This window comes from Syngnathoides biaculeatus, chromosome 9, assembly GCF_019802595.1.
Source record: "Syngnathoides biaculeatus isolate LvHL_M chromosome 9, ASM1980259v1, whole genome shotgun sequence".
Classification (NCBI taxonomy): Eukaryota; Metazoa; Chordata; class Actinopteri; order Syngnathiformes; family Syngnathidae; genus Syngnathoides; species Syngnathoides biaculeatus.
The window spans coordinates 14,343,573-14,368,015 of NC_084648.1; the positions used below are offsets into that span (position 1 = coordinate 14,343,573).

Below are 24,443 nucleotides of genomic sequence, written 5' to 3' on the forward strand. Positions count from 1 at the left end.
ACACTCTATACTAGTACTATATACTCTGTCTATAGCGTACAGAGAGAGCACATGCTGAGCTAAGCAATCTTTTTTTTTTTTTCCTGTCTTGTCTGAACTCTGCGTGGACTATTTCCTCTTCCTCAGCACCTCATTATCTCCTGTTCCACCCTTCCTTTAGATTTCTTCTCTTCCTATACAGCGTCACACTCGCTTTGACACGCAGCCTCATCATTCACTGGCGCGTCTGCCCGACTTTTTCTGTTGCGACAAATGAACATCTGCCGACCGGCCCGGAACTGTCACCGAACCTGTTACGCAGTGCACACAAGAGCGAGCAGCGGCGCGCAGAGACGAGGCGGCGAATTTGCATGCATAATAACATTTTCATTTATATTCTGGATACTGGGAAAGTGTTCACGAAAGCCCCGGCTACACAGGCAGCTCACGTTGGTACAAGAAAGGGTATGAACATTGTAATCCCGTCTGGCTGCTCATTTCGGACGAGTCTGGCGATGACCTCAACCTACCGAGTGCAGAAACGTGAAAAGGTTTTGTATTAGAATCTATATTTCCTCTTTTGTTCCATTTGAAGCACGATGGAAGTGTTCACCCAGCTGAGAATCCAAAAAAATGTTCTGCTTTCATCATCCAAGAAGCGGTCCCTTAGCATCCAAAACAAACACAAATATGGCAAAATTAGAAGCCCAGAGTTTTTTTTAAGTTTTGTTTCAATAATTTCCATTTCAGTCAAGATCAGGTGTTAAACCTCCCACTTCTGTCCTGTCTTCCCATCATTTCTTGAAACGCAGGCATCATCCCGCCTCTATTATGGCTGTGATATTACAGTTAATCCATTTTCATACATCTTCAAATTCCACTGGCAAAAAGCGAACATTTACAATGATGTACTAACACTGTGTTTTGCAAAAAAAATAAATAAATTGCCCCTCCCTCATGCTTTAAAAAAAATTTAACTGCTCAAAACTGCTTTTCCAAAAACGTTGTCAACATACTTAAAAGACCAAAACTGTTTTTACTAGAATAAAAAGAATAGAAAATACAAAGCACTGTAGATATATTAGTGATAGAATAGAATGTCTTTTACTACTACTACCAAAACTCATTACTTGTCGTTTTTCTGTAGAGGATAAACAATATATGCCTGTGAGTACTGTTATATGTCTGAATGTGTTGCTCCACCGTTTGTGTTCAAATATCAATCGCTTCTAAAAGCAAAACTGTTGACGTGTCAACGATGCTTTGTTAATTATGTTGTTTTAGATTTAAAAAGTCGACAAGCTTGGAACAGAAAGTTAAAACTTAAACTTGATGTGATGAAACAACAATTTTAACAATGATATATTTCAAAACATGAATTAATAAATATCAAGTCAGTTGGGTTACTTCAACATACATTGCCTTTTAGTTCATAGCTTTGACAGCTATGCAGCACAGGTGTCAAACTCAAGGCCCGAGGGCCAGATCTGGCCCACCACATGATTTAATGTGGCCCGCGAAGCTACTTCTACAGTGTCAATTTCCATGAAAATCTTGCAAAAATCTGTGCCAAAATTTCAAATTGTCATATATCATGAATGATAACGTTGAAATCTGAGCATTTTTGTGTTATCAAACGTGGATAGTTGAAAAACACCCTTTACCCTTTATTTCTGATTCCAAAACTAGTTCATAAATTGATGATGTAAATATGATGAGATGATTAAATATTTTTGTTCCACAGTCATTATGGCCCTTTGAGGGGAAATGGGAACAACAATGTGCCCCGCGAGAAAAATGAATTTGACACCCCTGGTTTACAGTATGCTGCAGTATGCGGCAGTCTGCTAAAACAACGAATGTGCATAATTTAAACACCCAATACGTAAAGCGTGCAAAATTTTTTTTTACCAATCACCCTAAAAGAATGGGAGTTGAGAATCATTTCGATCCCAAATCAAAACAAGGATTCGTGACAAGAATTGCTCAAATTCAAACAATGACAATGGAGACAGTAAACTTCAACTGAGAGTGGCCTTAAACAGCCAGAGGCCATTTTTCTTTCTTTTGATGAATTATTCATTATTTGCCAAATAGGTGCTTATTGTGAAGTCAATTTAAAAAAAAAAAAATCTCTAATGTAGGAAGGCCGCAGTAGGTGAACCACAATATTGCAGGGGGAACACTGCCGGGGTGACCCCCCGCCAACCCCACCCCCCTCCTCCAACCCTCGAGCGCCGCATTGGTGCTATTGATACGTGCTCTCCCGCTGGGTTTCTTCGAAGTAACAAAGTAATGACCCTATAACATCTGTCTGTGTATGCGCGCACTCCAGCTGCCATCCACAACATTCATTTGCATACACGCGTACATCACGACGCAGTTTTAGGTTGCAGGGGTGGCGTAGAGGACAACGGTGGGGCTGACGGCATCATAAAAACAACAAGGGACTCGTCGTTGCACTTGACACCTCATCCAGTATCTTTCAGCGGCTTTCATGTGTGCTCGCGCATTCCTTCTCCTTCGAGCAGGGACGGATAATATCTGTACACAAAAGTTTGCGTGTGCGCCCGTGGATTAGTCAGCGTCGCTGGCACATCAGTTTTGTTTTGTTTTTTTCCGTCTGGCATCCCTCACTATAGCGGTGCATTATTCCGACCAACAACTGCCCTCGGCTACGCCCGACGCCGCTGTGCGGCTCTCTCGGCCGATTCGACGTAGCACATTGATCCATCTGCTTCATTTGCATATTGCCACGAGACACCTCGACGCATACAAATAACATCGAGATGCTTTATTTCCTGCTGGAGAGTGCAGCAAGCAGCTCACAGAAAGTTGAGTTTGCGGCTGGTTTTGCTCTCGCGGCCCCCGTGAGCATCACAGCTTGTACAAAACAATTGTCACAGGCAGCTTCTGGCTTTTCCTGTCCATTCAGTTGCTTGGTGTTCCACTCTCTAATTATATCCATTTTCCTTTTAATGACTCTTGAACGTTGGCCTGGGCGAGTGGGTGTGTGGCCACAGGACTGTCAAAACAACACACCTGGAAATCAGTCCTATGATGGAAAGCACAATCAATGAATGACGTGGAAGTACATACAAAGCAGTCACTCCGTGAGCATACGGCTTGTCAGACCGACACAGTGCCATGACTCACTCTCCTGTCCATCACTCCCATCTCTTTGTCGCGGCGCCTGGGTTTTAATTATAGAAGCCCGGCGAGAAACAAAGACGGCAAAATGAGAGTGCGGGGGCGGGGCGGAGGTGGGGGGGGGGGGCACGAACGGAGGCCGGTCTGATCCCCTCTGCAGCTGCAATAGTCAATAGAATCATTTCAGACGCAAACTGTTGTGGCAGGAATTAATAGATGTACTGAGTCATTCGCTGAGCAGAGCTGTGCAAGAAGAAGTAGGAAAACAAGCGAGGCTCCGTCAGAATAAAGTAGCACATCTTTAATAAAACGTTGGAAAGTAAAAGCTGGCCTTGTTCATGTAAAGATACAGTCTTCTTCTTCTTTTCCTTTCGGCTTGTTCCGTGAGGGGTCGCCACAACGTGTCATCTTTTTCCATCTCAGCCTACCTCGTGCATCTTCCTCTCCAACACCAACTGTCCTCATGTCCTCCCTCACCACATCCATCAACTTTTTCTTTGGTCTTCCTCTCACTCTTTTGCCTGGCAGCTCCATCCTCAGGACCCTTCTACCAATATACTGACTCTCTCACCTATGGACATGTCCAAACCGTCAAAGTCTGCTCTCTCGAACCTTGTCTGCAAAACATCCAACATTGGCTGTCCCTCTCGTGAGCTCATTTCTGATCCTAGCCAACCTCAACATCTGCATTTCTCCTACCTCAAGTTCTGCTTCCTATTTTCTCTTCAGTGCCACCGTCTCTAATCCGTACATCATGGCCGGTCTCACCACTGTTTTATAAACTTTGGCCTTCATCCTGGCGGGGACTCTTCTGCCACAAAGAACACCAGACACCTTCCCCCAACTGTAGCTGTAGAGATACAGTGTTGCCCCCTTTATTCACGGGGGTTACGTTCCTTACACCCCCACGAATAACAAAAATCTGCAAACAATAGATGCAGTATTAACATACCTATACATGAAATGTAGAATATTTTTGCAACCATAAGATGCACTCAAAAGTCTTGAATTTTCTTCAAAATGAACAGCGTGCCTTATGTGCACAATTATTGTGACATGTCTAATGAAGTACACGTCAACACACTGTTAGCATGTATGCTTGTACGTGTTTTAGCGCGTACGCAAGCTACCATACAAGGCAGAGAAGAATAATTGCTTTTTTTACAACTCTAAGCAGAGGAAGTTTACAGTGCCCTGTAGGCATGTCATTACTGACGATGTTGGTCAGACTCACGGTGTCACATCGAAACGAAAAATGATCAAACCACAGCAAACAATGGCAATACAGTACTAGCAAATAATAAAACAAATAATAGAATGACTCAAGATACAAAAACTTGCACTATAAATGCTATTTACATCCTCCCAGTATACTTTGCGGCACTAAGAACCTCACGCTAAAACACGTGCTCTCTTCTATTTAGAAGAGAATTCAAGACCTCTACGATCATGAAAATACAGTACTATAAAAAAAAAAAAAAAAAAAAAACTTGGAGAACAAAATCCGCAAATTTGCGGGACCGCCAACGGTGAACCACAAATGGGCAAGGGCACACTGTACGACTAAATTGCTTTATCAGCGCAGTGAAAAGAACTCGAGCTGTTGTCCATCTTAGCCTTTTAAACAAAATCCAGTTCAGTAGAAGATTAAGCATCATGTTGGTTTTTGTTCTTTGCATTATCACGCTCAGTTTGTGGTGTTTGCTTTGGTGTACAACTCATTGCACGTGACAAGTAACCATATCATAGTTACAAACTCTTCTCCCTATCGCTTTTACATTGGTGAATGACTTGAGAGAAGGGTTATAAAGACGCTCAATCCAAACGGATGATACTCAATTTGGGTCCAGGATTTACAATCATAAATATGAAACAACACTGCAGATTGAGAAACGTTCCACAAACTTCAGGTCTCTTCCTAATTTGGCTTTCCTTCAGTTTCAGGTCATAATCAGAATGATGGTGGCGCTGCCCAATTTGGTCTCAATCACACACAAACAAGGATCTCCGATTTTAAACATTCAACACTTTTGTTTGTCGGTGCCAATAGTTTCCTGAGCAGATTGTGGCGGAACAACACGAAAAGAAAAAAAAAAACAACCAAATGGAAAGATAATCACTCAAGATTAACTTTTCGAGATGTCCACTAATCCAGATTTTGCTTCTTTGATTGGAATAGAGGAAAAATTATAATGAATAGCCATTTTTTGGTACCAAACATCCATCCATCCATCCATCTATCCATCCATCCATTTTCTTAGCCGCTGATCCTCACAAGGGTCGCGGGAGTGCTGGAGCCTATCCCAGCTGTCAACGGGCAGGAGGCGGGGTAGACCCTGAACCGGTTGCCAGCCAATCGCAGGGCACATGAAGACAAACAGCCGCACTCACAATCACAATTTAGACTAAAAATTTTAGAGGGTCCAATTAATGTTGCATGTTTTTGGCATGTGGGAGGAAACCGGAGTGCCCGGAGAAAACCCACACAGGCACGGGGAGAACATGCAAACTCCACACAGGAGGTTCCGGGATTGAACCCGTGACCTCAGGACTGTGAGGCCAACGCTTTACCAGCTGCTTTACCGTGCCGTCCAAACTTCAAACATCTGTCCTGTAATGAAAAATCTATGATTGACGTTATTTTGTCTAAATGTGTAGCCTACTTTTAGATGATGACCTCCCCCCCTACAAAAAATCCTAAAAATGTATATTATCATAATATTACAGAGTAAATTAGCTCAATTATCCAGTTAAAGTAATAATTTCTGATGCAATACAAAATCTGAAGAGTCCAAAATGGAAGCACTAATATCTTTATCACCCTGTTGAATAATAAACACGGAAAGCTTGTGTTACATGGTTGCAATAGCTTGCGCGAGTAATTAATTAAAAGTTATTTGAGCGGAATTTAATGTCACTGTTCAGTGCTCACATGTGCTCTTATCAGGGAAGTAGCGTGCAGTGTGGGGCTTGTTTTGTCTTCGGGTGGGTCACCCCACAAAAAAATTGGAGAAAACCACCCGACCGTCCAATCAGCAGTGGGGATTATGTTGCAACATAAAAACAAAAACAAAAAAAAAACATCATTATCCTACCTTATTGATTGGGAAGCGGATGTACAAGTTTTGTGGTGGATGATTTTGTTATTTGTGCAAGTTATTCATTTATTGTGTGCCATTTTCCACTGATGACATTCTTCAGGCTAAATTTATGGAAGTAAATTAGTGCCACCGGGATTTGAATGTGAAATGCCACAGAAAGCAGGATTTGAATTTGAAATGTGAAGTGATCAAATTTTCAATAGTTGTATTTCAGTGTAACTTTTGAATGTTAACAATTCAACCGGCTACAATTCGCTGTCTAAAATTCACCGTCTGAGCCTCCAGGCAGGGTTACTTCAGGTCTGAACCGAACAGCCAATCCAGTTATGCTTTCTTAGTATGTGATGTCACATGACTAAGAAAGCGGAACTGTGATTGGCTGGGTGTTTGGTTCTGACCTGAAGTAACCCTTCCTGGTGGCACAGACGAATTGTAGCAACTATTGAAAATGTGATCACTACATTTCACATTCAAATCCTGGTGGCACTAATTTACTTCCATAAAATTGTCCTTAAGTTTTGATACGTTGTTTTGGTATTGATAGATGAGACTCCCTAATGGCAAATTCATCCATCCATTTTCTTTGCCGCTTATCCTCATGAGGGTCGCGAGGAGTGCTGAAGCCTATCCCAGCTGTCAACAGGCAGGAGGCGGGTTACACCCTGAACTGGTTGCCAGCCAATCGCAGGGCGCATTGAGACAGACGCACTCACAATCACACCTAGGGGCAATTTAGAGTATCCAATTAATGTTGCATGTTTTTGGGATGTGGGAGGAAACCGGAGTCCCTGGAGAAAACCCACGCAGGCATGGGGAGAACATGCAAACTCCACACAGGCGGGGCCGGGATCGAACCCGGGTTCTCAGAACTGTGATGCCAACGCTTTACCGGCTGATCCACTGTGCCGCCATAGCAAATTCACTATTTTCAAAATAAAGGTGCATTAGAACATGGATGGAAAGGTATTTCAATTGTTGATTCAAAATTAAATAATGAACATGATTGATTTTATTTTGTCATTTTGTGATTATATCGTAGACTTCAGAAAAACCTAAAATGCACCAACTGAAGAACATATGTAGTAAAACAATAAATTTTTAATCTCACAATTAGAAATTGACATTCTCGAAAGTACCAAATTTATTAAGCTATATGATAAACCAGTTTCTGTTTTTTAAGTGAACTACTTTAACCTTCTGTGGACCAAATAAAGTTTTGCAGAGGGAAAAATCTGATACTTTCAGAAAACGATACTCTGGACTTAAAAATTTCAATTATATTAAACCTGTTGCAAATTTGCAACCCCTGCCCGGAAAGGGTTAATAAAAAACAATTCAATGTTTTTCAAATTCACTAAGGTACTCATACCGTATATGAAAAAAAATGTTCCTTATCGTAATTAATTACAATGCCACATATGTTTAGTTACATGAAGAAAATGGCAAAGTATGCTTTGCAATTGCTTTCACATCGGCAGGCATACCGTTATGATTTTTTCTTCTTCTTTTTTTTAAGTTAGCCGCTAGCATTGGTGTAATGACACTGTAACCGATGTGTGACATACAGTATATGCACGCGATGCAACATTGCGCTCCACACGCCACAACAATCACACACTGTTCAGGGACAGTAAAATATGTCCAATTAGAAGTGCCACAGAGCAACTCGGATGGGACCTGGAGAAAACACACACACACACACACACACAGATGAGCACACAGACACTCGCAAAAAGAGCAACAGCGGCTCTCATTTAAGATTCAGTGATGTGGAACGGAAACATCTGGTCGAGGGGGGCATTAGGGACGGAAACAAATGGCACGTTGGTGCACACGCAAATATTGTCAGCAAGCGCACACACACACACACACACACACACACCACACACACACACACACATAAACTTGCATACAACGTTAAACAATTCATACCAATACAGTGGATCCTATTCGCGGGGGGGGGGAAGAGAACCGGGCGGGACTGTGAAGAGCTAAAATCTGTGTATAATTGAAACACATTATATCTTTATAACTGCACTGTGAAAAAAAAAAGCCATAATCACAGATGATGGATTTTGAACTTTGTGGTGATAATCCGGATGGTCCCTTTCATTTTCGGCCTAAAGGACATAATGTCCATTATTCCCCGAAAGCATTTTGAAATGCAGAACACCGCACATTTTTGCACATTGCGTCAGATCATATTGGATGACCTCAGGCCCAGTGAGGCCGACAGTGGTATTTTTGGTTGATGAGGATATACAACTTTCGATTTTTATAGTAGTGTTAACCGACAATGGTTTTCTGAAGTGTTCCTGAGTCCATATGCTGCCGATTTTTAGTTTGGTGCCGCCTAACGATTCAAAGGTCAAGGCCATTCAGCTCTGGACGGTGACACCTGCCACTGCTCACAGCTAATTCACATTGGGATTGTAATTAGACAGGCATTTAAGTTGGAGTTTTTGTCATTGGCAATTGCCAGTTTGTTGCCTTTAGTTGCGTTCACTACCGGGCAGGAATCTCCACCACCGAGAGAAAGTGCAGTGTGAGCTATCCTCGGCACAGGGATTCTGTGCCACCATAGTTTAGTCCCGTCTGCCTCCTCGTCATCAGACCTTGCTGCATGTCTTTTGGGACCCGCCTAGCTTAGCCTTGTTGTGCGTCTTCCTTCTCAGGCTGAGAAGCTCAGAAGGAAACTACAGCTAACATCATGGCCTCGTCTCAGAGTCCTGCGTTTGGGTCCAGCCCCGTACCAGAGACTTCGTGACATGTGCCAGCTTTTTTGGGGATATGTTGCAGGCACGAAATCCAAAATGAGAGAATATTTTCCCCAAAAATCAACAATGTTAATCAATTTCAAAATGTCATATCTTGGTTTTGTACTGCATTCAATTGAATATAGGTTGAAAAGGATTTGCACATCCTATTCCGTTTTGCATAATGTCCGAAATTGATTGGAATTTGTGTGTGCGTGCGTGTGTGTGTGTGTCTGTGCTATATTGAGGTCAGACACCAGCCAAGCTCATGACAGAGGATGACAAAGTTGCTTCTGGGCAAAGACGGAGAATAGAGACGAATAATAGAAAGCTATAAAAGGGCATACGCTATTGGGGCGGGGGTGTCGGGTTTCTAAAGGGGGCTGTAATCAAACCCCAAGGGACTTTTCCCCAGTCACTGCTGTGACGTAATCAAACTTTCATATTCTCCGTAACACATACTGTGATGATTGCCATGTGAGAATGTATGGTTATTGTAACGTTTATTTTATTATTTTTTTTTTTCCCGCAGTCAATCAGCTCTATTTCAGTCTGTCTCCTCATCTGTTCTGGGATAGCTTTACCCTTCGGTCGCATTGCTTGAGAGAAAGAAAAAAAAAAGGGGGGGGGGTGACAAACAAGCCTATCTGTTCAGGGTTCAGAATAATCCAAATCCTTACAGCTCAGTGGAATGGCCTGGAAGAGAAATGATTTGACATCCAGACGCGCGTATACGACAGCATACAGCACAGTGCAAAAGTCTGAGGTTTGCTTTATTATGTTAATGACCTTTTCTACAGCAAGGCGACATAATAAAACGGTCAAACGTAGAACCCGTTTAAGGCTTGCCTATGACTTTCAAGTTTGCGAAAAGGCAGGCTACAACTTTATACTGTTGTGCTTCGTGCTCTTGTTTTTTACTTGACTAAATATTTTACCCTAAATTGCGCATACAGGGATTAGTTTTTAGGTAATGGGAATAGTTCAGTTGGTTTGGATCATGAATTTTCCTTCTGCATACAAGTGGTCTCCACGACTATACAGATTTCTGAAATTTGGGTCTTATCAGTGGTGCGCAGTAAAATAGTTTGCGCATCAGCGTAAAAACCACGTTTACTTATGCAAATATTTGCTGTAATTATGACTTTACTAGTGCATTAGCCCCGCTGGTTTTAGCCTTCTCTGTCTTGTATAGTGCGGAAAGTGCTTTGCCTCTGTTTACATTTTTTCTTGCTGGAAAAAAAAAAAGGAAAGCAACAACTCCTGGATACATTTGAACCTGTGGGACTGTACTTCTTGTCGATAGTCAGTTGTTGCTGTATTCCAATATTTTCTGATACTCTCTCAGTATTACGCGAGCGTGGCCTGCTAATTCGCGCAAGCCCGGCGTTATCGAAAAGACCAGCCAACGAGATGCCTCCCTTTTCTACTGCTGCAGAGGGTGTGAATCCCCGGAAACGAAAATCCACCGTCTTGAAGTGTTTGTGGATGTAAATGGGCAGTCGGGGAATGAAACCACTCTACTGATGTCTCAAAATGTTGAGCAGTACAAAACCCTGGCCAAGAATGCTCTTCCACCACTGAAAGTTTAAAATTAAAACATTCAAGTAAAAAAATTGGGACTGCAAAGGATAATAGCTGGGAATGGAGCTGTCAAGGATGTGAAACATTTTTGTAGTGAGAAGAACACCAAAGTACTGTTTTACCAATGATACGGTGTCTGTTATCTCTCTCTCTCTCAAAAAAAAAAAAAAAAAATCATGGAGATCACTAATCAGAACCAAACTGTGAAATCTGTCATTATAGACACGGGGGCCCTGGATGTTTTCAAGCAGCAATCAGAGGCACTGAAGCAAGATTTCATTGATCTCCAAACAAAAGTGCGATGTTTGGATGCTCTGGCTTTTATAAGTGGATGTCTCCCAATTGTAGGATTTGGAGATGAACGTTTCTTGAGGCTCCAGCAATTAAATACAGTAGTGTTCATCATCTTTACAAGGCGGACTTTTTCCTGTCTAAATAGATAAGTGGTTAAGTTCTCGGCTGCCAACATTTTTTTTTACCGTGTACATCATTCACTGGCACGGAAAGAAAACCGTGGCGGTGTTTAAACAACTCAAGGACAAAAGGATGCAGTTGTTTCCAAACAATCGGAGGAACAAGAGATAAGGCGGCACGAGGGACAGACGGATTCATTAGCGCCAGACCAAACAATCGGAGGACCAAATGACAAATGAGATGAGCCAGCACTTTCAATCTCCCACACTCCTCCCTGCCCCAATGGAGCCAAGTCTAATGCAAAAGTCACTCGCTCCGAGCCTAAATGCCATGTTGGGTCTGACTGATGGGATGAAGATTGTCAACGCTTGAGTCCAACTCACACAACACCAAGATCTTCCTCCCATCCCCCCTTTCCTGAAACTACCATCCACTAAGATGCGAAGGGCCCATTCTCCACCCATGAAGAATCTCATCTGCGAATCTGAGTGATATCTACGGGGTCTTTTCCAGAATAACTCAGACCCCTGCGGAGATCAGGCATTTTTCATCAAGACATGATGCAGAAAGTCCTTCAAAGAGATATGGCACAAAAAAATAGAAGTACAAACTTGGTGAGGATAAAATGTGAGTCTATCAAACCGTAGTCTCCAGTCATCTCTGTGAGGCAACCTCTCTACTAGGAAATAAAGCAATTTTTATTGATGACATCATTCCAACCTATGATCTGGACTTTTTGTTATTAAATGAAACATGATTAACAGAATGTAGTGATAGCATTTTAAATGAGACAACACCAGGATTTTTTATTTTTTAAATTTTATGAACAAGTGTCAAATAGGGAAAATTAGTGGTATTGGTGCTCTTTTAAAGTCATTATTTCAGTGTCAAAAATTATACAGGCTGATTTTAGCTCTTTTGAATACATTTTTTTTTTAAGTTAAAGGTGACCCAAAGGTTATTGTTTTAATGCTTTATAGACCTCCAAGATACAACAGAACACTTATGGAGGATCTTTCAGAACAGCTGTCACCTATTTGTGCTGACTACAAGTATTTTGTCATAACGAGAGATTTTAACATTCATGTTAACAATAACATGGGGAAAAAAATCCAAATAACTCTCAGATCTATGAGACACATTTGACCTCAAATGTCACATGTTAGACATGGTCATCTCTAAAGATGTTGAAATGATATCAACTGACATTAGGGAAATGGCTAGTTCTGACCATTTTTGTGTATAATTTGAATTGCAGATTCTTCCAAAAGTTCAGACAACCTCTGTCTATTAAGAAAAGATACATAAATGAGAGTACTGCCACTAAGTTTAGCAAGACGATAAGGGTGCACAAACTGTGAATGCTGAGTCAGTTGATGACCTTTTGGACAAGAGATAGTGCGGAAACTCTGAATTTCAAATCCACTGCAGTGGTGTCTAAAAGGTGTTGTCCAAATACATTTTGCCCATTCTTTTCCTCATACAATATACATAAAATGTATTTTTTTTTAAATAACACAATCAATAGGATCCCATAGACTAAAGTGTATGTGCGAGGAATAAATGCATATTTGCAATATAATGTATAGAAAACCTATTTACAGTACAGCCACTGTAAGCATGTATTCCATGTATGAATGGAAACATTTCAAGCACTTTTCCTGCAGTTCAGCAATCATTAACAAGCGTGACATTAGCTCCTTGGCTATAGAAAAGATGGAGGGTGCTGATCAATTATTGAGGCTGAAGCCGAGATAGGATTTGAAGTGCTCTAATAATCGTATCGGCGTGTATTGCCGGGCTCTGCCACAAACTCCTCTCTTTCTTCTGCACTCTTATCTTCACCATTTGATCCACATTCTTGTGTCTACGATGCAGCTTCTTCCCTCACCTCGTCAGCTTTGTTCAAGAACCACATTCTGACCCCTTTTTTTTTTTTCCTCTGCCTGTCAATGCTTACTGTTTTTTCCCCCCCTTCTCTTCATTTCTTTACTCTCCAAAACGCTCATCGGGTCTTTGATGGCGTCCAAGACATGCCGAGCGCCTCCGGGCTCGTGTCTTTGCTGTGTTTGTGTATCTTTCATGTGGCCATGTGCGACGGGTCTGTCTTTGGGGATATTTTGCTCTAATGGTCTGCAGCAGAAATCTACAAAGACCTCCACTGTGCTGCAGTGAGGGGAAGGAATCTCACCGACGTGAAGGCTACACCGCCATTCCTTTGATTGGCAGGTGGAGATAGATTGGTCTGCTTGTGCATCAAAGAGATATGATAGGATGTATGTGTGGACTTTAATTAATTGGACTAGAGGCTCGTCTCTCATCACTTACAAGAAAATAAAACCCCCAAGGCCATTGGATGTATTTTTCTGTCATTTAATAGACACAGAACTATCAATCTGTTTTCTACACTGCTTGTCCTCATTAGGGTCACAGGTGAACTGGAGTCTATCCCCAGCTGACCTTAGGTCGTAATAACTGCATTTTGCAAGGAAGCTAAAGGTACTTGTACCAGAAGGTACAACAAAATTTGCATTTAATCCATCCCTGAGGAGCAGTGGGTGGCATCTGTGTAGCCCGCGGGTGCCAAATTTAAGATTCCAGACAGCACAGAGGGAACGGGGAAAACATTTCTCTCAGTTATGACCCTCTGTGCAGATGTGAAATATAAACACAGTTCTGTGTCCTGACAGCTCCGTGGGTAAAACTACCAGAGCGAGCTGGGAGACACGGGTACCTTCAAGAAAACCTGCTGGAAATTAACCTTCCAGAAACCTGCATCCATCCGAATTTGTACGACTTCTGACTTTCCGCTCAGTACTGTGGATGAGAATGCAAATGTGAAAGATTGTCTGTCTCTGCAAAAACGGTGTAGCCCGCCTGTCGCCCAAAGTAAACTCCCGCTCCTTGTGCCCATGAACATCTTACGCAGTAAAGAAAATGGATGGATGATAATTTTACTTACAACATTACTTAAGACACTAGGGGGAGTAATTAACCATGACTGAAATTATGGTTGGTTCGTTGGTTTGGCAGAAGTATCACCTCTACAAGGAAGCCTTCCTATTTGTGGGCATTAGGAACCAAGGTCTAATGCCAGTGATGGAGGGTCCATCAATGCCACCCACCCCAAAAACGACCAACAGTACAAGCGCGGACTAACTGAACTCCACACATCGGCCGTCACCAACACCAGGCTGGCCTACAAGCCTAACATCGTCCTTGGGGGCTACCCGCCTCCAATTCACGACGACGAACGGTCTCTAGTTTAAATTAATTTGAGTAGTTCAGTTTAGTTTAAAAACCAAATACAGTATACTCTAACTATGATGGCAAAATACAAACAATATCTTATATCCTGGTCCCAAAGAAGTTGTCTCCCGCCCAGTAGTGGTCACTCCAATCCTGACAAAACCCTTTGAGCAAGTGAGTCATCCACCGCATCAAGTCCTTTCGCCCCACCCTCCCCAAACCCTACCTTGGACCCTTTCTAGTTTGCATATCCTGTGCAAAATGAGAAGCGCCAGAGCACCGACCCCCATCATGTGCTCGTTCTGAAGAGGGACCATTGAGAGGATCCTGACCAACTGTGTGGTACGGAGCCTGCACTGCATCCTGCCACAAGACTCTCCACCGCATAGTGAGGGCAGCTGAGAAGGTCATCGCAACATCTCCTCCTTCCCTGCGGGACATTTACAGCAGCCACCTTTCCAACAAAGCCCTCCGCATAGCGGGAGATGCCAGCCATCCATCACACAGCCTCTTCGGTCCGCTGCCATCAGGGAGGACATTGCAGGGTCTGCGGGCCAGGACTAGCCAACTCGAGTTTTACTCATCAGGTTGTCAGGAATCTGAACTCTCTGCCCGCTCTGCCCCCTCAACCTCTTCTGTTCTCTGCCCACCTGAACTCTGATGCCCCACATACAGCCACACACACACACACACACACACACACACACACACACACACACACACACACACACACACACACACACACACCAGACTCAGGGTTGCATTAACCACTTCAGCAGCATTGGGGTTTTGTTATCTAATTTATATTCTTATTTTCCTTGGTTCTCTGACCTTGACTACGTTGCACTTGCCACCTGATCTTTGATATTTGCACATTCTATTAATACTTTTTATCCTGTATATACCATAGATTAATGTAGCTTTTGATGCTGATGTTAACATTCATCACCGCAGGCCCCTGAGTACTGTAATTTCAATCTTTTTTGCATCACGTATATTGAAGAATTGACAATAAAAGCACCTTGAACAGTAAAAGCCTTCAAAATAAAAGGCCCACAGAGGATTTGAGAGCCCCCCAAAAAATTGCACTGCCATGGCAATCGCAGTATCACACTTTTGGACTGTTTTTTCTTCATCTAGAACCAGCATCTTAGAAAAAGTGGAGGGATTTATGAACAGTTCAGTACAGCAGTCACTGTTAGGACAAAACCCTTTGGGGTTCCACAAGAAAGCAAATTGAAAAAAATGTCCAGAACAGCTATAATAGCAGTAAAATTTGAAAACAGCCACATCCCAGTTATAAGAGGGTCTACGCCGGGGCTACGAAAACCTTTTTGAGGCTGAGGGCTACTTCGTGAGCACCGATCGTAGGAAGGGCTACGTGACCTGTTTGTGGCAAATTTCAGATTCAGTTCATTACACGTACATAAAATATTTTTGTTTGAACTTATTGTAGTAAATGACATTACAGGTATTTTTAAAATTTTAATTCACGTAAGCAAGTCAGATTAAAGCACAAATAATTAACAATTTGTGGCCTGTGGTATTTTTAGAACATACCTCGCGGGGGCCTTATATGGTCCTCGCGGGTGACCTCGGTCTACACACTTGTGATATCACATTAGCTCTATTATTTTTTTTTTTTTTTATTATTCTCTTGGAAAATTATACGCTATATTTTTTTTACAGTTGAGTTGTGCAGGTTTGAGGTCTATTTTTTCAACATCATAAAAATATAGTTTTTTAATAGGTGTGTGGAGAGGTTAAGTATGTCAGTCAGTGTATGAATTAGAATAAATAAGAATAAAAAATAGTTCTTACATGTCCTACTCTACATTGATAACTAAAGCTAAGTTTATGCCCATATACTGTGTCTTTAAACATTAAAGATTTGCAGGAGCTGTTTATTTGTGAGGCGCACTGTACTTTCAGTGATTATTGTGCGACCCCTCATCATGCTGCCGAATCGCCATGAATTGCGCCTGTTCGTTCTTGAGCGCGGATGACAACTAACATTTAAAAAAAAAATCATCTTTAGCCATCTCTGAGGCACTTGAAGGAAAAAGAGGTCGGGTGTATGGAGATAATGGATCTGTCAAGTGGGCAGGTCATGTGGCCGGTCGTGCGCTGGAGTCTAACAGGTTCTGCAGATTAGTCAAATGATTTGGACTGTCCATCATGAGCCAGAGTGATTGTGACAAGGCGACTCTCCCACACTCTCTCTCTCAAATTCTCGCACCTGTAACGATTTACTCGCGCACACAAAGGCAAAAATTCTTCCCAAGTCCTCAGCGGTAGCTCTGATTTGATATTCTCACTCTCCGCCAATGATTCACTTCATTACTTCCTTTTTGTGTTTGCCTCTGATAATTTTACTTTCCTTCTGTTCTTCGCAGAGTGCAAAGTTGGAATCAAAGTAAGAAAAGGAAGAGTAGGAAATAGGTTTCTAATTTATTCGAGCACATTTATAGGATGGTATTTTTTTTTTTTTTTAACAGAGGGCTTGACAGACAGCTCTGGAAATGCGCCTTCGCCTCTGCCGGCTGTTAAACAGAGGAGAAAAGGTGGAAAAGACAGCAGAAGCTCACTCATTTGTCACGAATGAAATGTGTCAAGAAATCACATCATGGCACGAATCAGAATGTGTTTTTTTAGAATTTTGAATACTCGGAAAATAAAATCATCTTTCTGCATTTTGTTCCAACGTGCACCCAAAAATGTTATTGCTCTGCCCTACGTCAACCTTAGAATCGAGAGTGGGGGAGGGGGTATAAATTTGACCTAGGGTATAAACGTGGACTGTAACAGCCAGCGGTGATAACGCTTGTTAATGACAGTTTGAAAATGGCTTCACGCACATCTGACCATAGCGTCACCAGCCATTTTCTAACTAGCCCCGAGCTGGGTTTAAAAAAAAGCAGTTCGTCCATGTCGAACAGTCGCCCATCCAACCTGCTTTCCCCGTTGCTCGTAAACTACAAGGGGAAATACTCATCTCACGATTGTGCCTGGCTACGTATCCCCGCCGTGGGGACAAATAAGATACATCGCTGACCAGAATCGTTATAGCTCAATGAGGAAGAGGAGTGGATGCATGCAACACACCAAGTGATAAGGCAGACAAGATGGGAAGACAAAGAAGTCACTCAACTAATTGTGAAATGCAAAGTTGGGCCAGCCAAACACAAAAAAATAAATGTATAGGTGGTGCGTCACCCATTAAAAATAGTCTGGGTAGAACCACGTTACAGTGGAGACCAACAAACTATGAACACCAAATTAGCGGGTAAATTGTCGAGAAAGGAAACAATAGAAGAGCTGCAGAGTGCACACACGAAATCCAAAATCAGAATTTGAATTGGTACGTGAATAGGATGTCAGCCAGAGGATGGATTATTCATTCATTAATTCATTTTCTGAGCCAGTTATCCACACAAGGGTCACGGGAGTGCAGGAGCCTGTCCCAGTTATCAATGGGCAGGAGGTGGGGTACAACCTGAACTGATTGCCAGCCAATTGCAGGGCACATAGAGACAGACAACAGTCGCACTGTCAATTACACCTAGTGGCAGTTTAGAGTCCCCAAGTAATTAAAATCAGCTTTAATGGCCAAATTTGTCGCCGGCAGTCAGTGTTTTGGGGATGTGGGAGGAAAGTGGAGTGCCCGGAGAAAGCGCACACAGGTACAGGGAGAACATGCCGACCCCACACAAGCAGGCCTGGGATTTGAACCATGATCCTTAGAACTGTAAGGCCAACCCATTAACCAGTCTTTCTGTACAATGAAATGGGAGACCTCAGTACAAATTCAGAAAAAAAGTGCTTTGTCGTAAACCAAGGCCCCATATTGTATAACGTATAGATCAGGGGTCCCCAGACTTTTTTTTTACCCCAAGATCTACTTCTCAAGCATCCACCCTCTCGCGATCAGGGTGGGAGGGACCCGCTAAAAAAATGCAAAACATATTTATTTTAAAGTACATTGAAGAGTCTTCATGGGTAAATGGACGTTTGTGTGTCTTGCATAACCGCATGAGCCAATATTACGCAACATAATTAACTTTAAACATTTTTTTGTAACCATCTGAGTTCACGTTGATGATCACTAAACGCCATACGCATGAAAATGCACAGCTGGGCTGCGTCACTCACATCAGTGGATTCGTCCAGCTGCAGTAAGAAACACTCACAATCTCTGATGTCCTTTCACACATCAGCCATGGCTTCATGGCACCTTTACAGCTGCAGAGACTTTATTGAAGATAATATTGGAGGGACTTCTGGTTATTTACGATTATGTGACAAACTCGGAAACGACGCTTCGGTCGGTGGCGGCTTTCGCATGTTGAACTATATTGTGTGAAAAGTGACTGCTGTGCGGCCATTTGGGATTTTAGTTCGTTCACTTTTCTCATTCTCAGCTTGCTTTTCGGCGGAATGTTGGTGTCGTATTTTCCATAAACGGTTCTAAAACATTTCACTCCAGTGGAAAAATGAGGCAAACACACTTGGAAAATGACATTGTGAAAAAAAACTACGCCTCACATTCCGTATGAAAGTGATACATTTTTGTCTTCTTTACTGCAGCATTCATACTCATGTTAGATAAGATTTCTTAAGCGAGAGCTTAAAATGGGGGGGGGAACGACTCATTGACAGCGTGTTTTCCTGTACTGTCGTTGTTTGCACATGCGCGGTAAGGTAAAGTTAAAAAGAATACAGCTGGTATCTTTTTTTTTTCTCGGCACGCCATCGCGATCGACCGAAACTGCCTTGACGCATTGAGCCCCCCGGTATAGATTATGATTACAAGAGACTTATTGACTTAGTTAGTAGACCTGAGCTCAACTGTAAGTCCTTTATAAAATGTCTTTATACCCTGCTCAGTCATGTAATAAATTGGGTAGTTGAAGAATAATTTCTTAATTCAAATCCAACAGGTTCCACACTGCCACAAACTTGTTGTACTGAATATTAGTTCAGACGTCCTCCCATCCAATTTCATTTCTCATTACATTTCTGTTAAAAAAATATAAATGCATATACATCTCTATATATATATATATATATATTATATATATATATATATTATATATATATATATTTATATATATCATTTTCCAAATTCGCCCCTTCACTCTTCCTCTCCCAACGACAATAAGAACCAGTGCCAGGAACCAGGAAAGTTTACTGTGAGAAAACACAAGCTGATAAAAAGAGACAAACACACACACAAAAGAGCAAACGGACATTTTACGACCCGCGTCTTATCAGTAAAGTCTAACTATGCCCCCCTTACCGTTTCTCAAGAAAGCACCCCGGGGAACACTCCATGCTGACAGCTGTAACAAGGTGCTGTGAGAGTGTGTGTATGCGTGTGTGTCAGTGCATATATATGACAAAGGATGCCAAAGGATACAACCCCATAAAGAAAATCTAATTAAAAGTCTATAGAGCCACGAGCGTCAGAGGACTAGCCGCCTCTCTCGCTGTCTCCCGTTCTCTCCGGTGAACGTCTCAGCTGAAGGACTTGCTCGACGGTGTAGTCTATCATCTCACTCCCACAGAGATAAAGAGGGATGTAAGGGGGAAGCAGAGTGATAGAATAATTCCGGGAATGTTATTAAAAGATGACACTCCTGCGAGGCCAATTTCATCCCGTAATTATGGTGGTGCCTCTCCCCAAAAGTGCTGCCATTTGGAGTTGAAACAACATTTTCCAACTTGGGCTGGGCAAAGTACCGTACAACCCAGCAGCCTTTTTCAGGCCACAGACAATTTTTTTTTTTTTTTTTTTTTTGGGGGGGGGGGGGGGGCACAAAATTAACACTTGGTAAAAACTGTTTCATTTGCCTGATTGTACTACTTCGGCTCTACATTAGTTGGCAAGGTCTTCTTTTTCTTTCGGCTTGTCCCGTTCGGGGTCGCCCCAGCGTGTCATCTTTTTCCATCTAAGCCTATCTCGTGCATCTTCCTCTCTAACACCCACTGTCCTCATGTCGTCCTTCACAACATCCGTCAACCTTTTCTTTGGTCTTCCAAGATAAAAAATAAAAGTGTTTGTTCTCATGTCGCAGTGCCTTGGTTTCCACCAATCACACAAGATGTCCCTTAAATTTGCAATTGTTTGCTTCACAATTTGCGCCATGTCAAGGTTAACTAAATACAGATTCTGCTACTGCTCAACACGGGGGGATCCAGCAGCAAAAAATCTTGGAAATCCTTGACTTTTTGATGGTCACCTGGCTTTTTTTTTTTTTTTAATTGGATGGTGTTCAACTCTTACAGTCTGACTTTGGTAGCATGTCAGTATTTGAGTAAAGTTTTTTTCGATACTGTTTGGTAATGTCCAATATTACAATGACTAATGAAAAAAATATATAGGTTTTAGGTCTAAAACCCAGCGATTGGCTGGCGAGCAGTTCAGAGTGTACCCTGCTTCTTGCCCGAACATAGCTGGGATAGATAGGCTCCAGCATGTCCGCAACCCTACTGAGAACAAGCGGTACAGAAAATTGATGGATGGACGGATGGATGGACAGAAATTAGACACAATGAAGAAAAGAAGTATATGAACACCCTGCTATATTGCAAGTTCTCCCACTTAGAAATCATGGAGGTGTCTGAAATTTTCATGCATGTCTGCTGTGAGAGAGATAATCCAAAAAGAAAAAAATCCAGAAATCACAATGTATGAATTTTTTAACGATTTATTTCTGTGAAACAGCTGGAAATAAGTATTGATTTCTAAATGGGAGTACTTGCAATATAGGAGGGCGTTCAAATACTTATTTTGTTCACTGTAGACAGTTCAGCTTTTTTTAATTTAATGTTTGTCATGGTGGTGGTACTCGCGGGTGACATATTTTTTTAGGTGGTAAATTTGAGGGCCTTGTAGAGTCTGTAATAAACCTAATTTGGAATGAGGGAATACAGCAGAAAACTTTTTTTTTTTTAAAGTCAACTGATTGAAAGCAGGTGACTGGTTAGAGCGTCTGCCACCCAGTTCTGAGGACCGGGGTTCAAATCCTGGCCCCGCCTGCATTGAGTTTGCATGTCCTCCCCGTGCCTGTGTGGGTTTTCCCCAAGCACATCCCAAAAACATGCATTAATTGAAGACCGTAAATTGCCCATAGGTGTGACTATGAGTTTGCGAATGGATAGTTGTTTCTATCTGCCCTGTGATTGGCTGGCAACCAGTTCAAGGTGTACCCCGCCTCCTGCCCGAAGATAGCTGGGAAAGGATCCTGCGACCCTTGTGAGGATAAGCGGCTCAGATAACGGATGGATGAATAAAAACAAATGGATTGACTTGTACGATCCAACTGACACCCAAACACACCAATGAACAATACACGGAGTGTTTCAAAATGAAACAAGCAAACGTTTTTTTTTTGAATGTTTTCCTCTTTCCTTACCCGAGATGCTCAAGTCGATGGCAGGACTCGTCACGTTATCGCCCGTCATCTCGTTCACGGCGTCCACGTGGTACCGTCCCGCATCTGCGGCAGTCGTTGCCAGGACGACCAGCTGATTATCCAAGGCAATGGCGCTGCGAGAGGCACGCAGAGAGGCGGTTACAAAACAAACAAAATCCAGAAAGGTACATTGTTCAATCCAAGACCCTGGCGAGAACAGAATTTGGCACACTCGAAAATCACAAGTAGCAAAGTAACAATTGAATGGGAGCGACAAACAGGGGAGGAGGATTCAGCCGGCCCATTTTAGACACCCATTGTTTTTGTGTGTAGTTGTGCATTTGTCGTGCTTATCCATCATCATTTCCTCCACAAAACCATCTCCAATCACTAGCACAGGCAAAGGATCATCTACACGGACTTTATTTCTAAGACGTGCTTCTTACGAGCATCCTGAGGGACTGAGAAGTTGGATGTGCTTTATACCCTGTTTAAACCCGTCGTTCTGGGAAGGGGTGCTGGTGCTCAGGAAGCGCGGGTTGATGGTTTATTGATGCTACTTGTGTTTTTTTCCGGCTGCCAGCGACCAGAAACCCCAATGTTTTGGGAAAAAGAGGAGTTCTTGCAGTAAGACACGATCAATATGAGAAAAGGCAGAAGAAAGCAAATTATAGCCTGATGGGTGCCTTATTTTTTCTGTGTCTACTGTACGCTGTGTTCTGATGCGTACGACCCTGAGAGAGGAATTTAAGTTGTATGAAAAAAAGCACAAAGTGGGATAAGATATGCGATGTGCATAAAAATGAAAACTGTCTTCTATAGACAATTTCTTGAAGAAAAGTACATCTGTAGGGAAGGGTTAGTGACATTGTGCGTGGAACAAAAACTGACTGTTTGGCAGACTTCTTCATCATTGAAAAGGAAAAAAAAAGCACAAAAAAGGCATGTTCAACCTTTGCCAGCTAGAACTGATAGCATAGCGTGTGCAACAGAAAGCACCAGGAGCTTATTAACAATCAATTAAAATGATATTAATCTGTTGGCCATGGCATCTATAAATGGTCGATTTGGTCATTTCGCCAGCAAGGATTGAAGAAGTTGAAGAAGGCGTGAGGGGGTCTGTGACAATCTTCATTATCACGTGAAGGGCACTAGATATTCAGCATTTCAGAAATCCTCCGGTGATCTCCACAGATCTCTGGACGGCACTCGGTCGAGCTGTGGCGTGGATGTCGGAGCCTCTGTTATTACAGCTCCGATAACAAGAAGTAGCGGTAGAAGTGACCGCAAGATATGTCAAAAACACTCTCGACTGCGCCTCTTCAGAAGGATGATGGAATGTGTTAAGAGGGAGCCACTCCTCGGAAAGTGCAATCTCGGCTGGAACTAGTCTTTGCAGGCGACTATTAAACTATATGCTTTCCACTCGTCCATGTTTTCACTCACGTCCTTCACCCTTCTGCTTATGTGTTGTTTGATCATATTTTGAGTTTTTATATTTCTAATGATGTTCTTTCTGTTGATTCAGTGATGGAGCCTGAAGGGCCTCCACTACGTAACTAGAATTTAATGCAGTTAATTTGTGTTTCCAACATATCGTAACTAAGTTGTTGTTTTTTTAATAAATTTAACTGTATACCACAGGGGTGTCAAATGCATTTTTGTGATGGGCCACATTGTAGTTATGGTTTAGCTGAGAGGACTGTAATGACTCCAAACCCATACAAATTAAATCTATGCCTGCCTTATGACAATATAGTATAGAGTATAATAACAGATTTACAAAAATGTGAAGGGGTGCACGCACACCCTATTGTGAAATATTGAAGCTGCAAAGGGAAGGGACTATAGACCGCATGCAGAATACTTACCGGAATTTCTCGTGTACAGTGCGCATTTCAGCCCACCTGTTGTGCGCATTATAGATATAGTAAAAAAAAAAAAAAAAAAATAATAATAATAATAATAATAAAAAAAAATGGGAGGAAAAACCTTCCCATGTTATAAATCCATCTAGACGCTATGAAAAAGCTTTACACTTTCATTCCAGTACGCCACTGACCTGTAGAGATTTTGAAAAAGTTGTACACTTTCATTCAGGTATGTCACCTGTCAAAAAGGTGTAGCCTACACTCTCATTCCAATATGACATGGGTACAAATGACTGTGTGCAATTGGGCTCATAAGTTTAAATACCCTGGCATAATTTGTGATTTTTATATATATAATATAACTAATGGCTGAACAACAGCCATCATTATCAGTTTAATTTGAATCACATTAAAATATAAAATGTATTTTGGTACTATTTGCCATTGGGGTTTTTGATTCATGTTTTTTTTTTTTTTAATTGTGCCTATCTTACAAATTCTGCCTGGGAAATCAAATGTATGAGCACAGCTGTGTGTTTATCATTTACAAAATAAAAGTAGGGCTGTGAATTTCAAAAGAAGAGCAAGTAAATGAAAAGTATTGTGTTAAAATAAACTGCTTCACTGCAGAATAATTATTTGAATAAACTAACAAAATACAGATAATAATACTTCATGTTTTGATCAAATGGGCAGAAGGAAAATGATGCATTGTAAAATCAAATTATACATGGGTAAAAGGGTTTTCCAACAGTTTAGGGAGCGTATTGTACATGGGTGAGCATTATAGACAAAAACTTTGTCTTTGTCTAAGGACTTGAGTTTGTGTTAGAAAGTGAAACAGGTTCTAATCCTCCAAAAAGTGAAGCAGAAGAGCAGGGATGAGCAGAAAGGATCTCAACGGTCATGTCACAACACATA

General features: G+C 41.9%; 1 protein-coding gene across 2 annotated transcripts in view; it reads right to left on the reverse strand.

The window, feature by feature from the left end:
• The window catches only part of sdk1b (sidekick cell adhesion molecule 1b), a 305,535-nt gene that overhangs the window by 152,528 nt on the left and 128,564 nt on the right, over positions 1 to 24,443 (reverse strand). For both annotated transcript variants that reach the window (XM_061829010.1, XM_061829009.1), the window contains one exon: positions 21,652 to 21,785. In XM_061829010.1, the coding sequence (XP_061684994.1) occupies positions 21,652 to 21,785 (134 nt within the window). The remainder of the gene's footprint in view (positions 1 to 21,651; positions 21,786 to 24,443) is intronic.